Source organism: Ambystoma mexicanum, chromosome 4p, assembly GCF_040938575.1.
Source record: "Ambystoma mexicanum isolate Mex_15411 chromosome 4p, UKY_AmexF1_1, whole genome shotgun sequence".
NCBI classification, from domain to species: domain Eukaryota; kingdom Metazoa; phylum Chordata; class Amphibia; order Caudata; family Ambystomatidae; genus Ambystoma; species Ambystoma mexicanum.
Window position 1 is genome coordinate 1,197,902,093 of NC_090927.1, and position 15,760 is coordinate 1,197,917,852.

General features: G+C 44.4%; 1 protein-coding gene across 4 annotated transcripts in view; it reads left to right on the top strand.

Annotated features, from left to right (window-relative positions):
* Positions 1-1,052: 1,052 nt before the first annotated feature.
* The window catches only part of BUB1 (BUB1 mitotic checkpoint serine/threonine kinase), a 1,594,853-nt gene continuing 1,580,145 nt past the window's right edge, over positions 1,053-15,760 (top strand). For 3 of the 4 annotated variants that reach the window (XM_069606848.1, XM_069606845.1, XM_069606847.1), the window contains exon 1: positions 1,059-1,211. In XM_069606848.1, the coding sequence (XP_069462949.1) occupies positions 1,189-1,211 (23 nt within the window). In that variant the 5' untranslated portion in view covers positions 1,059-1,188. Of the gene's footprint in view, positions 1,212-15,760 lie in introns of all 4 variants that reach the window. The other variant, XM_069606846.1, reaches the window with a different exon arrangement.

A 15,760-nucleotide genomic window follows, 5' to 3' on the forward strand; every position in this document is an offset into this window, starting at 1 on the left:
TAAAACTTAAAATAAGGAAACACATTTTCCAAGGTGAAAGCAGTAAAACTTTACTATAAAGTAAACACTGCCCTCTACACCATATAATATATGATACCCAATTCATATGCCAACTACTGACTAGCATGCAAGGCGCAACTAAAAAGAGTGACTTAGCTGTGGTGTCAGCAGCAAAGAAAGAGGGGTTGGGTTTAGAGTAGACATCTAGAGAGGAGGGTCCCTGCCCATTGGTCTCCTGTAGGGCATTCCCTGTGGTTTGGGGAGTCCCTCCTTACATTGACTTTGAACTCTATTTAGTTCTGTTTTGAAACTTTTTTGTTTATGAAAGTTTTTTCTTTGCTGCTGTGGTTTCAGAATAAAGATTGTAATGCATAATATTAAGTCTCCTGTCATGCCACAAAATCAGCTGTTTACAAGGGGGTGACACCAGCCAAAAGCTTGTGAGTTGGGAGCCATGCACACACCCCATCCACTGTCCACCCCCCCACAGAACACACACACACAGCACAAACACAGCACAAATGTGAAGACTCCCGCACACCATTAACACTCTGTCCACTTACAACTACGCACTGCCTACACACACACTGATCATAGGATGGTAATACCTGACAAATGTTAATACTACGCCTATCCAAAAGCCAAAACGATTGGCTTTGTCATGCTTGTTTTATGTAGAGGTGGCGAGTGCGACGTTTGCATGCTGAGCTCTAGCGTTTCACCATGAGTGAGCATTCTAGTGTTTCAACATGGATGCAATACTGCCTAGAAAATGTCTAGTGCTATACATTCTTTTTTTAAAAAAATGACACATTTGATGACAGCGTGTGCCACGTTCGTGACATTGACAATAAGTTAATGTTAGTATAAGACCAATCGAACATGTTAACAATGTGTTTACATTTTTGCAAGGCCTTCTTCTATTTCTAAAACCCAGAGGTCCCGCACTCTTTCCGGTATAGGGCTCCGTCTTCCTTGGTTACAATTGGCTATCCTTTTAGAGCATCTGACCGCAGTAGCCAATCATATTTGCGAATTTTGAAAGCTTGCGCGGAAAATTTAGTGTGGTGGATCATTCATGTCAGCATCTACCGGAGCTACGGCTTAGTTTTGGGAAGGTTGTTTTGGGGGGGGTATAAAACAAGGTAGTACTGTATTTACTTCGGCAAGGCGTTAATCGAAGAGGACATGGATGCGCAGAGCTGTGTGCGGTGAGTGTGGACAGGATTCACGGGGGAGCTCATAAAACGAACAAACGGCGCGAGGGCATCAGCAGAGTAAAACCGGAGAGCAAAGGAAATGTGAGGCTTTATTGGCTGTCACATTTGGAGGATTGGGGTAGTCGACAACTGGCAGCGGTATAGATTATTGAAACAACGATATGTTGGTTGATAGAACGGTCTAACCAAAAACTGTTCCCTACTCTACTGGAGGCCCTTTGTTTGTTTGTTTATTATTTATATGGCACACCCGACCCGGAGGTATCTGAGCGCCTTTGCATGGTAAATTACAGGAATACTTTCAAATTAGTTAAGGCATTGCAAATAAACGAATAAAGCAACGAGTACAGAATAATTACAACTTGGTTACAGCGTTACATAGACTGGGATTGAGAATAATGGTGCAAAAAAGTACAGATGGGATACAATAAACATGTATGCAAGAATGTCTGTATGCATATATATATATATATATATATATATATACATACACACACAAAGTGAGGGAGAGGCTTCATATGTAGCCTAGGGGTCAGAGCAGAACAGTCTAGATTCCAGTGTGTTATACGTTTTGCAAAAAAGGAACCTGGGGTACACTGATTTGGCGGTGATTGCGCTGTTTGGTAATACGTTTTTTATTGGATTTAATGATAATTGCAGGGAAAATATTGCATTTTTGCCATAAAAATGTTTACAAAACGTTTTAACATTGATTTACAGAGTGGAGGACCAGTGTCCTTAACAGTGGGTGAGAGGATCTGACTATAAAACCAGCTGATGCAGGGAAGGTAGAAACATGGGCCAGGGACTAGGACAGTGGAGCATGATATAGCAACAGGATTGTGTCAGAATTGCTAAATTATAGGTTGAAGGCTTGGGGGATAATTGCTGTGGGGTTGTCATAGAGAGGTAGGGGGAGAGAAAAGGGAGCTGTGGGGCAGAATGCTATGCAAGCTGTTCTTCAGAAAGTAGGAGAGCTAGGAGGTTGGATTTCAATAGAGACAAAGCAGTGAGTAGTGCAGAGAGGGGGAGAAGCATTCCAGAGTAAGGGAGCGAGGAGTGGAAGAGAGCGGAAATGAGGGGGAGCATAAGGGGCATGAGAGGTGATAAGGAGGTGACCCCAGTATGATCGTAGGTAGCGAAGGGGATAGTGGGCAGTGAGATGGGCCAATGGGTAGAGTGGGGCATTTCTGTGTATAGTTTTGAAGATTTTTTGAATAAATGTATACTTTGTACTCTGTCCTATAAATAACCAGCCCAACTGACGATGGGCTGGAGAGGTGGAGGTGAAGCAGGAAAGGTTGAAGAGTGTACGGACAGCTAAGTTGCAGACTTTGTCGAGTGGTGAAAAAGTATAGTTGGGAAGGCCATAAAGTAGACTGGCACAGAAATCCGATCAAGGGAGTACTAAAAGAGGAGATAAGACATCTTCCCTTCAAAACTAAGTGCCTAATTTTTCTGATGAGTAAATTGTCTGGTCACAGTGGTAGATTTGGAGAAGTTCTGAGAGGAGTCAAAGGCGACACCAATGTTGTGAGCAGAAGCAGAGTAGGGAAGGATTGTCGGAAGAGGGGGAGAGTAAGAGAGAGCCTGTTTAGATGGGGAAATGGAGAACATCAGTCTTAGTGCAGTTGAGCATGAGTGAGTGAGATGACCTCCAGTATTTGATGGCGGAGGGACAGAAATTGTTGACTGTAGCTCATCAAATAAGTAAGTAAAGGAGAAGATCAGAGTGTCATCTATGGTGAGTTGATAGGCGAAATACTGACCTGTGCAACACTTGGGAGCACCATGCTCAGACTTTTAGCCTGGGTATTTACCGCCCCCCTGATGTGAATTGCCTCAGAGACAGGTGGTTGTGCTCCGCCCAACATGAATGCCATTGACTCCAGCTGATGGGACTGTGTTCTTCCCTGGCGGTTCACATATGTCATTGCCAATGTGTTGTCCTTGTACACCAACAGCCAACCGGTGGTTGCAGCGGGTAAACATTTAACGAGCTAGCAAAATTGTTGCCAACTCTCCATTTGGCAGAACGAGAGGCCTCCACGGCCATCCAATGCCCCAGAGCGCTTTGGGTCCCTAGTACTGCTGCCCACCTGATTCCACTGGTTGTTGGTAGTAATTATGTTTGGCAAGGGTTGTACCAATTGAAATCCTTGCAGAAGATTGTCCATCCACCACCAGAGCCACACACTCAGTTCTGGGGAAACGGTAGCCTGTGCCTCGCAAACATGAGTGTCCTCCAACACTGGTGCATGTGATAAACGATTGGATGCACGTGAAGCCTCTCCCACGGAACCACAATCTCATGCTGCCATGTGCCCCCACACCTGGAGCACTTCTCTGGCTGTAATAAAGTGCATGGGCAGCAGACACTGCAGACGGACTGCTCAATCCAGTGGCAGCTAAACCTGCCTCTGCGCTGTCCAAAAGTGGCCCCAATGTGCTGAAGATTCTGTGATGGTTTCAAATATGACTTTACTAGTTTGAGCAGAAACCCTAGATCCTGCGAAACCCTTCAAGTGATACCGACCTACTCCACCAACAGATCGCCGGAGGAATCCTTGAACTGCCACTCACCCAGGTAAGGAAACTCCTGTATCCCCCTGGTGTGAAGGGGAGCCACCACTGGACCCAACACCTTTGTAAAGACGTTGGGTATAGTCTTGGGAGGCTCAACGGAAGAGCCTTGAATTGGAAATGTCTGCTCTTGAACAGAAAACGCAGATATTTCTGATGAGACCTCAGAATGGCCAATTGAAAGTATGTGTCCATGGATGCCAGCAAGCAGAACTTCCTGATCAGTTTGATAATCCTCTGCAGCCTCCCCATCTTGAAGTGCGGAGTCTCGCTGAACATATTTAGTAGCTTGCGATTCATGACCAGTCAGAACTCGCCGGTTGGTTTATGAATAACAAAGATGACCGAGTAGAATCCCACTGCCCTCTCTCTCTCTCTCTCCAGGGATCTTCCTAAATCGCCTCTTCCACCCACAATATTAATGGATTTTTTTTTTAACATATGGCACTTTAAACGCATGTTTTGAGGCTTGTTTTGTTGTTGCTCACTAGCATTGCGTAGAAGCCAATTTAACAGAAAGGAAGCTTGCACTGCAGGCCAGTTGGATAGCACGTGCTGAATGGCTGGTAAAAGGCTAAGCCATCTCATAGGTACATGGCATTAAAGTTCTCGCCACTCAAGCTCATCCTGATTAATTCTTGCCTACGGTTGGCAGAACAGGAAAAATTACTGTAAACCTTGGTGACTAGATTCTCCACATCAAACGTCGTGTGCGTGCGCTCGCGCGCAACAGTGGTTCTGAATTTTGCGACCCACATTTTCAGTATGGTGAACACAGCATTGTGTCTTCAAAAATTGACACTTGATTTATCTGCCCCAAACAAAGAAACTTGTTTTAAATGAAGGCCAAAATGTTGGCGTAAAACATTTTATCCTTTTTAAAAGCATCACCGGTGCTACCGATATGATTTCGAAGTGGGAGCATTTTACTCCCTATTTGTTTTTAAAGTTGGTAGTAAAATTATTTTTACGGTGTAAAAACGTAAGTCAACTTCGCAATGAGAATATTTTATAAGCGTGTAAACGTTTCACTGAAAAGAAAATGTTTTTTTGTAGTAATTTATTTCTTTGCACCTAGTTATTCATGCACATTAAAAGATGCATGTTTACTTCTTCCAATTCGATAGTTAAAATAGTTTCTTTCTGTGGCACTATGTGCACTACTGGTCCAAAAATATCCATGGGTCTTTTTTTTTTCTCCTATTTTTGTAGGGAGTAAAAGTGTCTGATACATGAGCATCACTACCACTGGAGAAAACCTCAAAGGGTTTTGCCAAGTCCGATCATGGACACAATCCTTCATAGAATAAGGGGCCAAACACGTTTAACTTCCATTGCATTGGCCTTTGTTTTACCACAGTTTATTTTGCGTGCAATGTTGCAGAGAGGAAATATTTTAGCAGCAAGTTTAATTCCACAGTCCATTGAATGGTTATCGGTTATGCCAGAAGAGGGATAACAGACGCTGGATTCCCATCCTGGCGGAGAGTGACTGCACAGCCATTGTTTTGGAAATCTGAATCCTTATTTTGCTGCACATCATTAAAACCTCCATGACCAATAGAAAATGACTTTCCGCATGGTTTACATATGATGTATGATATGGCATTTGTAACGTGCCTATACACAAGTGCTTCAAGGCGCGACGAGGCAAGGAAGGGGGAACAGAGGGAAGACTAACAGCGATCCTTCTAGGCCAGGTGTTATTCCGATCGCGCAAGTGCATGGAAGGGGGAAGTGGGGAAAGTGCGGTGGAGGGGGACAGTGCAGTACATGGGATAAATAACAATAAGTAAAAGTACGGCCAGCAAGTGCAAGGGTAAGTGCAGACATCAGGTTTCAAGTGCTGGTAGTGGGACTTGTAGAGATACAGAAACAGTCCCAAGTGCGGGGGTTGCCAGGAAGGCAGTGCAGGTGTGCAACTGGCAGGGGAGGGGACCTGGGCCATAGATCAGAAGGTGGCCAGGTAACCAGTGTCAGATTCAGCCAGGAAGTCAGCAGGGGAGAGGAGAAAAAGCAGAAGCAAAGAAGCTGTAGCCTGTTCCCGCCTCGTGGCAGTCATGATTCCATTGTTCAATCTTGTACAAGTAAGCTGCATTGTTATTATTCACATTATATTCAATATTCTGTGGTCATGAGGACACTATTGTTGTACAAAGTCACCTTTTAGAATGTCCAAGACCAATGCCCACTCTTGTTGAAATCTTACCAATTGACCTTGGAAAATATACGTCATCCGCTCCATAGCCATGAATCCCCACAGTTTAAGCAGCCAATCCCTTATCGTTGGTGGTCTCTTCTGTTTCCAGCCACTCGCTATTACTAACCATTCTGCTATCACTGTTAACATAAATGCTTTGCTATGTATCTTAGTAGGCAGGAGGGTCTCCATGTCAAACCACACATCCATTCCGTAGGTGTCCAATTCGTATTTGAGGATATCATATGCATCTGATTCGTAACCTCCTCACAAAATGTCCTTAAACTTGGGCACTCCCACCATATGTCTCCAATCCCCTTTCATGCCAGAATCCCTCCTACATTTTTCTGTAGTTGTCGGGAACATTATGTGCAGCCTCTTCGGGGTGTTGTGCCATTGAAACATGATCTTGCACCACATTTCACTGACCTGAATCAACCTTGTCAGTTTGGGAATATTTGCCTATAAATGTTTCCAATGCTCCCTGGGTAGATCCATCACTTAAGTCTTCTCTCCCTTGTGCATATATCCCTAGACCTGTTCCCCTTCCATCCGTATCGCATATAGCTTAGACAACATTTGTCTATTGCCCGAGTTATGATGAATTTTCAAACCCTGTAAGCTCTCTCCCCGCTACCACTCTAACCCCTGACCCTGCTATCCAGTGTCTTAATTGATAGTACTCCATCCTATCCTTTTCCGAAAGACCTACAGATTGTTTACATTCCTCAAATGTTTGAATATCTCATCCCTGTATCATGTCTCGCGTTTTCATACATCCCACTTTGCGCCATTATATGAATGTCCCTGTGCCATCCCTGGGTGAAATTGCGGATTCCCAAATAGCGGAATAAACTGGGATGGACGCATGGATAGCTTTCCTCTCTAGAAGCCGGTCCCATATATCGCATGCTACTGCCAGTACCTGGCTAGTCTGTGTATTTGGAGGTCTATCTTAACGATGTAGCCAAAGGATCCCTTCTAATGGACATCCCGCCACTGCCCTATCCATCCTACTCTCGTGGTATCTTCCCATAAACCATTCACAAATTATACGTAGTTGTGCTGCCTCCAAATATTTTACACAATTTGGAAGGTTCCCCCCCATCCCCTACCCCTCCCACTCCATCTCTAGGTGCCATTAATGTACGTAGTGCCACTCTGGGTTTTATTGCACCAAAGAAATTTTGAGACCACTTATGCCATAAAAAAGGAATGTAGAGCCTTTATCAGAAGAGCCTGGAACTTATTAAGCGGTCTCGGAAGAGTCACCACCTTAATAGAAGCTACCCTTACTAGCAATGATATACGGAATGGGGTCCCTTTCCCTAAATCTTCTTTGACTTTTGTAGTAGTTGCATTGCAGTCGTACAGCTGTGAGACCACCATAGCCATATTTGATACATCCATCCGCCATAACAAACGGGAGAGTAGGAGGACAAAGCATCCTTCTGTCCTAAATCCCAATTCTAAAATCTCTGACTTCCCCATATTAACTTTCAGTCCCACGATCCGCTCCATTTCCATCAATTCCACCAACAGTGCTGGAGATTGTTTAGGAAGTGTCAATGTTATCAATATGTCATCCGCAAAAGCGACATTCTTATCTTCCTTCCCACCAAGGGGCATGCCCCGTATAATCAACCTTGATCTAATTTTGTGCAAAAATGGGTCCAAATATTTTGTGTAAAGTGGCCATAATGGGCATCCCTGTCGGGTTCCCCGTCTTATTTCTTTGATGCGAGACACTTGTTTGACAGCTAACTATATCTTAGGGGCCTGAAAATTTGCTCATACCATCAATATAAAGTTGGTCTCCATTCCCATCTGTTCCATAGCGGCAAACGAGGGCGACTCCTCTCGATCAAACGCCATTTCGGCATCCAATGAAACTAACACTGATGGAATTTGTTTATAGTTTACTTTCTCAAACAGGATTATCACCCTCCTAATGTTATCTGATGTTTGTCTACCTATGATAAATCCCGATTGATCTGCGTTTATCAAAACCGGGAGGAGAGGTGTCAATCTTGCCGCCAGAATGCCTGTATATAATTTTGCGTCAATATAATTTATTAATGCCATGGGTCTATATTAACCACATTTTGTCAGTTTTTTACCCGATTTCCAGAACACCACCACCTTTGCCTACGACATGGTCAGTGTTATCCCCCTCCCTGCCCCCCCTCACCTCCCTTTGCCACTACCGGAATTAACGGCTCTGCTAATCTTGGGGCCGATTTGCTTTGCGTTTTTCTTTTATAGAAAGCTGCTCTGAATCCATCCGTTTCCAGGGCTTTATTCAATGGCAATGCCCTTGTTACTACCTCCTCCTCCTTCCTAATATCTCTATCTAACTCTTCTCGTTCTACAGCTGTTATCTTTGGCAGAGATATATCTAAAAAGTAGCGTTGTATCTCCCGAGGATCAGGGTGGTTTCATGCGTACATTGTTTAGTAAAATTGGGCAAACGTTTCCGTTGGGGCCACCAATTTTGTTACCAATCCATCGGACTGCAGAATCCGCTGGATTGTCTTAGCTGTCTCTGATCCCTTCCGCTGTCGAGTCTGTAGCTTATCTGCTTTTTTGCCCCATACATAATACCTCTTTGGTCATCAACAGGGATCTCTTTGCCCTCTGGATCCGTAACAATTCTGACCGACTTTGTAGCTCCTTTAACCTTTTGCATAGGGGCCTTGTCCTGTGTTTCACTATTGCCCGTTGGGTTTTTCGCAATTGAACTTCCAGGTCCCCCTCCATTTTCGCCCTCTTTCTCCTGCTGAGCGTGCAATGCAAAAAGTTCTCCCCACATTACAGCCTCGAAGGTGTCCCAGGTCACTTCAGGCGAGACCGTTTGATTGCTCTTAACAGAAAAGTACCCTTCTATCTTATCCCTAATCGCTTCCACCACTACTTCATCATTCAATAGTTCAACTGGAAACCTCCATGCCCACAGCCTTATTCACAGGCCCAAATCCCTAAACGTCACTTTTAGAGCAGCATGATCCGACAATGAAATAGACCTATCTCCCGAACCTCCCCCATTAAACTAGGTGTTATCCACTCATAATCAATTCTGGACAGGGATTGGTATATATGCGGTATCCTTCATCTCGTTTCTTGGTCTGCCAAACGTTTCCAAAACCTCAACGCCCGTGTAGGGAGCGCTGTCCCCTTCCCTGCGCCCCTACATCTATCTAACTTAGGGTCCCATGTCAAATTAAAATCCCCCGTGAATATTATTTCCCCTTTTGCAAAATCCTCCAACCTGGCTACCACCTCCCGTAAGAACCCCCAACTGCCCTGTAGAGGTGCATACACCGTTGCCAAGGTGATTTGTTTGTTTTCAACCTGCACTGTTAGAAAAATATATCTCCCCTCCCTATCCACCAGGGACCTCACTACCGTTGCTCTGTCTCTCTTAACCCAGTCTTCCCCCACTGCATTAGATTGATAGATTTTGGAGAAAAAAACACGTTTCATCCAAAGTTTCTCTGCCTTCTTAATGTGTGTCTCCTGTAGCTTTATAACGTCTACCTTTTTCCTTTTTCAACCGAGCTTCCACCATTTTCTGCTTAACTGGTGAATTTAATCCCCTAACATTGTAAGATATAACCTTGCATGCAAAACATATTTAGATTATTCACTGACCCTTTTGGATTATTCCCAATCTTTAATAGTAGCCACTTCCTCTACACCCCCCACCCCCCCCAAACTAATCCTCTTAGGATCAGGCCGAAGATCCTATGATATCTTCCCCCATGACCATCCCCCAAAGCTTGGGCCCAGAGAAATACCTGAGGTCTCCCCCTCTGGGAAGTATCCTACCACCTCCCTTAGATTCCAAGACCTCATCCGCCACTTCTCCCCTCCCGGCAACCAGGCCCCGTATCGATCTATTACCTTGACTGTACACACCCCACCTTTCAGGTGTAAGACACCCTGCCCCCTCCACATCTCCCCCCCGCTCTCGCCCCTGCAGGCCCTTCAGTTTTGCCCCTTTTTCGTTGCACTATAGACCAATTCCATGGTCGTATTCCACGTTGGGAGGAGGGCTTCTATTTTCTCTCTCTCCATGCCCTTCTTCCTCCAGATTCAGCAGTGCCAGACCTTCCGCACAGGATGTTATGCAATGGCGTACCCCTTCCAGGTTGAAAAGCAGCCCAAACAAACGTCTATTTATATGGAATCCGTTTTTAAATCAAAGCAAGTGTCATCTGGCCCACATCTCTTCGCTCTGCAATGTTACCAATGGCAAATCCTGATACAGCTGAACTTGTGTCCTGTTCACCATCTATTCCCATCCGTTCTTGCTGCACGCAAAGTGATCTTTTAATCCATATGAAGTTAAGGCCACTAAAACATCTCTGGATCTAGCCCCAGGTTCTCTCCTCCTCTGGCCCATATTCTTCCGGCAATACATAGTTAACAAATTTCCAAAACATTGAACAATGTCTTTCAAGTCTGTGTCTAATATTGATTCGCTTAAGCCTTTCAATCTGATGTTAGACTACCTTGAGCATTTCTTCAAGTCCTCCGCCTGTAGTTCTAGGTTATGCGAGACTCTAGCCAATTAGTCTTAATAGTTCACTGTTCTGCCGTACCTCATCCGACATTTCCACCAAACCCTGCTCAGTAATCACTTTTTCACTCCCCCACCCCCTTAACCTCAATCAGTTTCTCAGATCTTCTCGTAGTGAAGTGAATTGTTGAACATTTTTGTGATTCTTCCTTCCATTTCACTAAGGTACTCTTTGAGGCCTTCTTACTAAATGCCATTACCGCACAATCCGGGACATCCCATTTCTCTTCCAGAGCTACTTTCTTTTTGGCCCCTGTCTGTTTCCAGCACCGCTCCAATAGACCTTCCTGCACTGCTTGGGGTTACCTTGTTTTGGTCCAGGTGCTTTTTTTTGGGGGGGGTTTTGGCATTTGGGAGGCATCACCATGTTCGTACCACAACCTCTTAGCCTAGGGGCGTCCTCGCCTACACGACGTGGGCAGTTTCCTCTCTCCCCTATTTCTTATTTTGTCCGCCTGAGTTGTGTGCCTGACAGTCTCTCAATATTCTCTTTGTGCCTGAAGTTGACTCATTCTCTCCTCCTTCAGCCCCACCAATGCCTCCTTTTGAAGGCGGCCCCAGATAACTTGCCGTCAGGATCCCCCAAATTGCAGCACCTTTGTTTCCTCCAGACCACACCCTCCCCTCATTATTTCACACTATGGAGAATTCCTATTGCCTGGGTATGTTTCCCGGTCTGCCAGCCATGCCAAGTTTCTTACTAAATGTCAATGCATCCACATGGCGCTTATCTTGACCCCCCTCCTCCACAAACAACTATTTGGCCATGTGCCATCAGTCTATCTGCTGCCCCAGTGCTTGACTTCCGCTGCTATTTTCCTGTTATGCTCCCGGCCGCTAACTGTGACGGAAGACTTGTGCCGGGTTTCAATCCAGTGCTGCAAAAGTTCTATTTGTCCTTATCTGGCCTCATCCGTGGTCAAGATCACCTCCTTGCTCTTTGTCACTCCTCCCGGCGACCACCCCTCTCCTCCTCCTGCTCTCCTTCCTTGTTGGGTCCGCCTGTCTGCCATGCCCTGTTTCTTTCATCCAGCTGGGTCTTCTCTGCTTGCTGGGGTAGGAGGTTGTGCGCCTTTGTTGTATGGTCTCTCAATGTTGCCCAGCCTGCCTCCAATTCACTCAACGTGCAGGTTTGTTTAATCAGCCAGGAGTGGAGATCGGGATCACACACCCTCACCCACTGGCGTCCATCTTGGAATACCTAATTTTATCTTTTAACATTAACGGCACTGGTCCTATTGTATGAACAACTGCCTTTGCCCCTCTCACAATCCTGTGCTGGAAACCTTTCAAACAACAAATTTGCTAAAGACCTCTCTAAATTCATCACAGTCCACCTTCTACAAACATTACTCAGTTGGATTTGGGTGCGGTACAATTCCTAAGGCTTTCTGATGTTTCTAGCTTAATAGACTCCTTTTGGCTGCTGCGAAAACTTTCTTTGAGCCTTCCTGTCTTTAATTAAATTCTCACAACCTTCGAACCCAGAATTTGTATTTGTATACCTCCCATATCCTTTTGGGATTATATCGGGAGCTTGCAGCTCTGTTAATTTGAAGCCTACATTTTCAAATGTGCCTGCGCTGACTAGGGGTGTCACGGTTTTAGTTTTAGGACGGTACAATAACCTTCTTGCCAAATGACGGTATATCATGGTTATCGCGGTATAGCAGGTGGAGTTAACTAATCTTAACAAATATTTTCTAAAAGGTCATAAATTGTCAGATTTATCATCACAAACAAAACCAGGCACCCAGGGCCAGAATTGGGCTTTTCAACATACTTTCCACTGAAATGCCACCCCTTGCTTCCACCAAACACAACTGTGGAGAGGAAGAGGTTGGGGGGCCCTGCTGCGACTGGAAAAGCAAACTGAATAGCTTTTCTTAAGTGGTCATTTAGGCTTTTAGCTCCCCCACTGGCTACTGGTGAAGATGAACATGTTGCAATCTTGATAACCTGCATGCCACAGATCAATGGAGTCTGGTGGTAGTAGACGCTTGTGCTCATACACGCACACGCTCACAATCTCTCTTTACGTTACAGCCTTTAGTTTACTTGCGGGCCAAAAGGTGTTCAGTAATCACCAACATGTTACTCTTTGGTATGGCAGCAGGGAATACCCACAGAGATGAGTAAATTGCACAGTGTGACTTATTATATGTAAATTCAATGATGGAACCAGGGAAATCCCCCATTGTCATATGTTTAGAAAACATTATCCATTATAAATATATGAACCCCAAAGCCGCCAACCCAAAGTAAACCCTTTTCCTTCTTGGCACTGTATGTATTCTTCCTATTGCTAACATATTGATTTTGTGTCAGGCAAATGTGTGGTTTATGGAATGGCATTAAAAACTGCTCCAACTGAAACTACTTGGCAGACGGCACATCCAACAGTGCAAGACCAAGACTGCGCAGCACTTGCTTACTGCAGCTTTTCCAAATCAGATTGAAAAACACACTTAACGGTATGAACGGTGTACCGGTTTAAACAATGTGACGGTTATTATTGTTCAATTAAGTGGTTCACGGTATCTTTAACGGTATACCGTAATACCGTTACATCCCTAGCACTGACTACAGTGTATTTTGACCCAGAATCAGTCATCCTGCACAAACCATGCCGATCAATTCTCACATCAACCCCATGGTGCTGTCACATGTTCATCTATAGTAGCAATTAAAAGGTCGTCTAAGTTCTGTAAAAATTGCATATCATCCACACACCTCGCATCATTAGTAAATTTGCCTCCCCTGCACATTTTCGCTACATGTCCACGTCTCCTACATTTACTACATGTAGCATTCTTAAGTGTGCAACAATCACTTGTGGAAACATGGTCATTATCACTGCATTCAAAGCACAAAATCTTGTTCTACTTTGCTCTGTCTGGAGGTAGCTTCCCCAAATGTCTTCATTGCCTTCCGGCACTCTTGGGAAAAGTTCTCCACAACCTTGGTAGTTTTTGGGCTCTTCACCTCCATGCTGTCGACCTCTCTCTAAGGGGTGCCAGACAGGGTCGAAGAGTAGGCTGCTGACTGTTCTGCCAGCTTCGCCATACTTATGGTTTGTTCTAAGGTTAGTTCTGACCACTAAGAAGTCTCTCCTGCAATCTTGTCTGTAGTGCAACGCACAATTTGATCTGATGAGACTATTATGTTACCAAACTTGCACTTCTTTGTTACTGCTCTTAGAGCTGCCAAATATGAACTAACCTTTTCATTAGGCTCTTGCATGTGAGAACTCCATAGCTACATTAATGCAAGGTCCAAACTGCTCCATTAAAGCGCTTTCTGTCGCCTAGTAAATATGGTGCATCCCCATCAGTCTCCTGCAGGAACTGGAGGAAGAGTCTCCAAAAATCCTCCTCCCTTCTACACCAAGACTGTTCAGTAAGATAGCCTTCTTCCTTTCAGGATAAGACATGTTTCCATCCATGACAGTTGGATATGTATCAAACTATCTTTTTTCCACTGCCCCCACACTATTTTCGGTTCTTCTGGTGTCCTGGAAAGTGGGGGTGCTTCAATGTTGGCCTCCATGGTTGCAGGGTTTGCTCTTCAAACCCTGGTTGTATCCCCGTATTGCAGGGCGATACGGCTCATTAAATGTCAGTTCAGTCACTATGTATGTATCCATTTCACTGGTTGTCCTGACAAGAGTAAATAAAAACTTGTTGAAGGTGCTGCAATGCAAGGCTTGCTGACATAGATCTAGTGTTCACAAATGCCAATCCTTGTGTAATGTCAAATGTGGTAGCAGGAGGCCCATTATTTTCCAGTATTATTCACCCAGCTTGGAGGGCAGCACGTTACTAGATATGTATAGCAAGGAGCTGGTTCGTCCGCTCGTCAAAATGTGGGATGCGTCGCAGGCGCCGTAATGATGAAGGCACACTAGAGGTCCGGAAAGTGGATTTATTCAAAGGTACGTTCATATCCTGTGAATTGCACCTGGACGACTGCACCCTGAACCCCCACCTCTTCTCCCCCCTCCCCCCCTCAAATCCCCGTCCCCTACACCCAATGACTTGTTTTAGTTCTGGTTATTCATTTGCCTGCACCGCTCAGATTGCAGAAAGTGTCTAATGCAACTGGAAAAGAACATGTGTTTAACCAAAAAACATTGCCTTTCCCTGATGTGGTTGACAACGTAGACAGGATACAATTTTTGCAATTAAATAATGGCAACTAAAAGGAATGTCGGAAAACAATAGTTAATGTGCCACTTTAATGAGGTAGTTCAAGGATGCGGAGAGCATGCCTCTCATAATTTTTGTACTAACAATTGCATCAGAATAACTGCACCACAGAATATTATGATCAGAATCCTGGGCCTTTGCTTATTATCCTCATTGCGCTATCATGCGAGTTGACATTTGCTCAAAACCCACCTTGGAGCGAAGAGGCACATAAATCTTCATTCTTCCTAAAAACAGGAAAATGTGCTCAACAAAAACATAGGAGCCTACCCCCTGCTTCTACCCACAAAGTTCCACTGACATTTCTTTGAATCTGTGACCAGTGGCATTGGTAGTAACACGGATAATATTACTGTCTGATCGCAAGAGGAATTGAAAGGGGAAGAACATATTTTAATAAGCATGAAATATCAGTACTTGCAAAGCTAATTACTTTCTTACTCCCTGAAAAATCATTTGATCCCAAGTAGGGAGCAACATCGTATCGGAGCTATGCTTGTAACTCTGACACATCAAGTGAAATGACAAGGCATATCATAAAGCGTATAGTTTTGCCCACCCTTCCTTACCACATCCTATACAAAATTCAATAAGAACCTTTCTGAGGTATCTTAAGGAGCACAGGTGAAGAAATTCACATACATTTTGCCTTTTTGAGTCCATAGGAGCAATGCTCTGAGGTACAACAGATTGAGAGCCTTTGTGTTTAATTAGGGACCTCTCTTCTGAAATTCACAGCTATTAGTTGAACAAGAAGCATTAGGGTTGCCAGAGGCATTAAATGCAAACACATGATTATATTGAAAAGCCCCGGCAGCTGAGCAAAACAGAAACAGAAGGTGCAGTTTCCTAGACTGTTACTAGAGTTTCCTATCATTTAGCAGACCCCTTTCCTTCACTGTACTTCCAAAACATTTGATATGTTTTTCAAAAGTTGCCGATTTGTACTTCACCGTGAAGGAGAGTT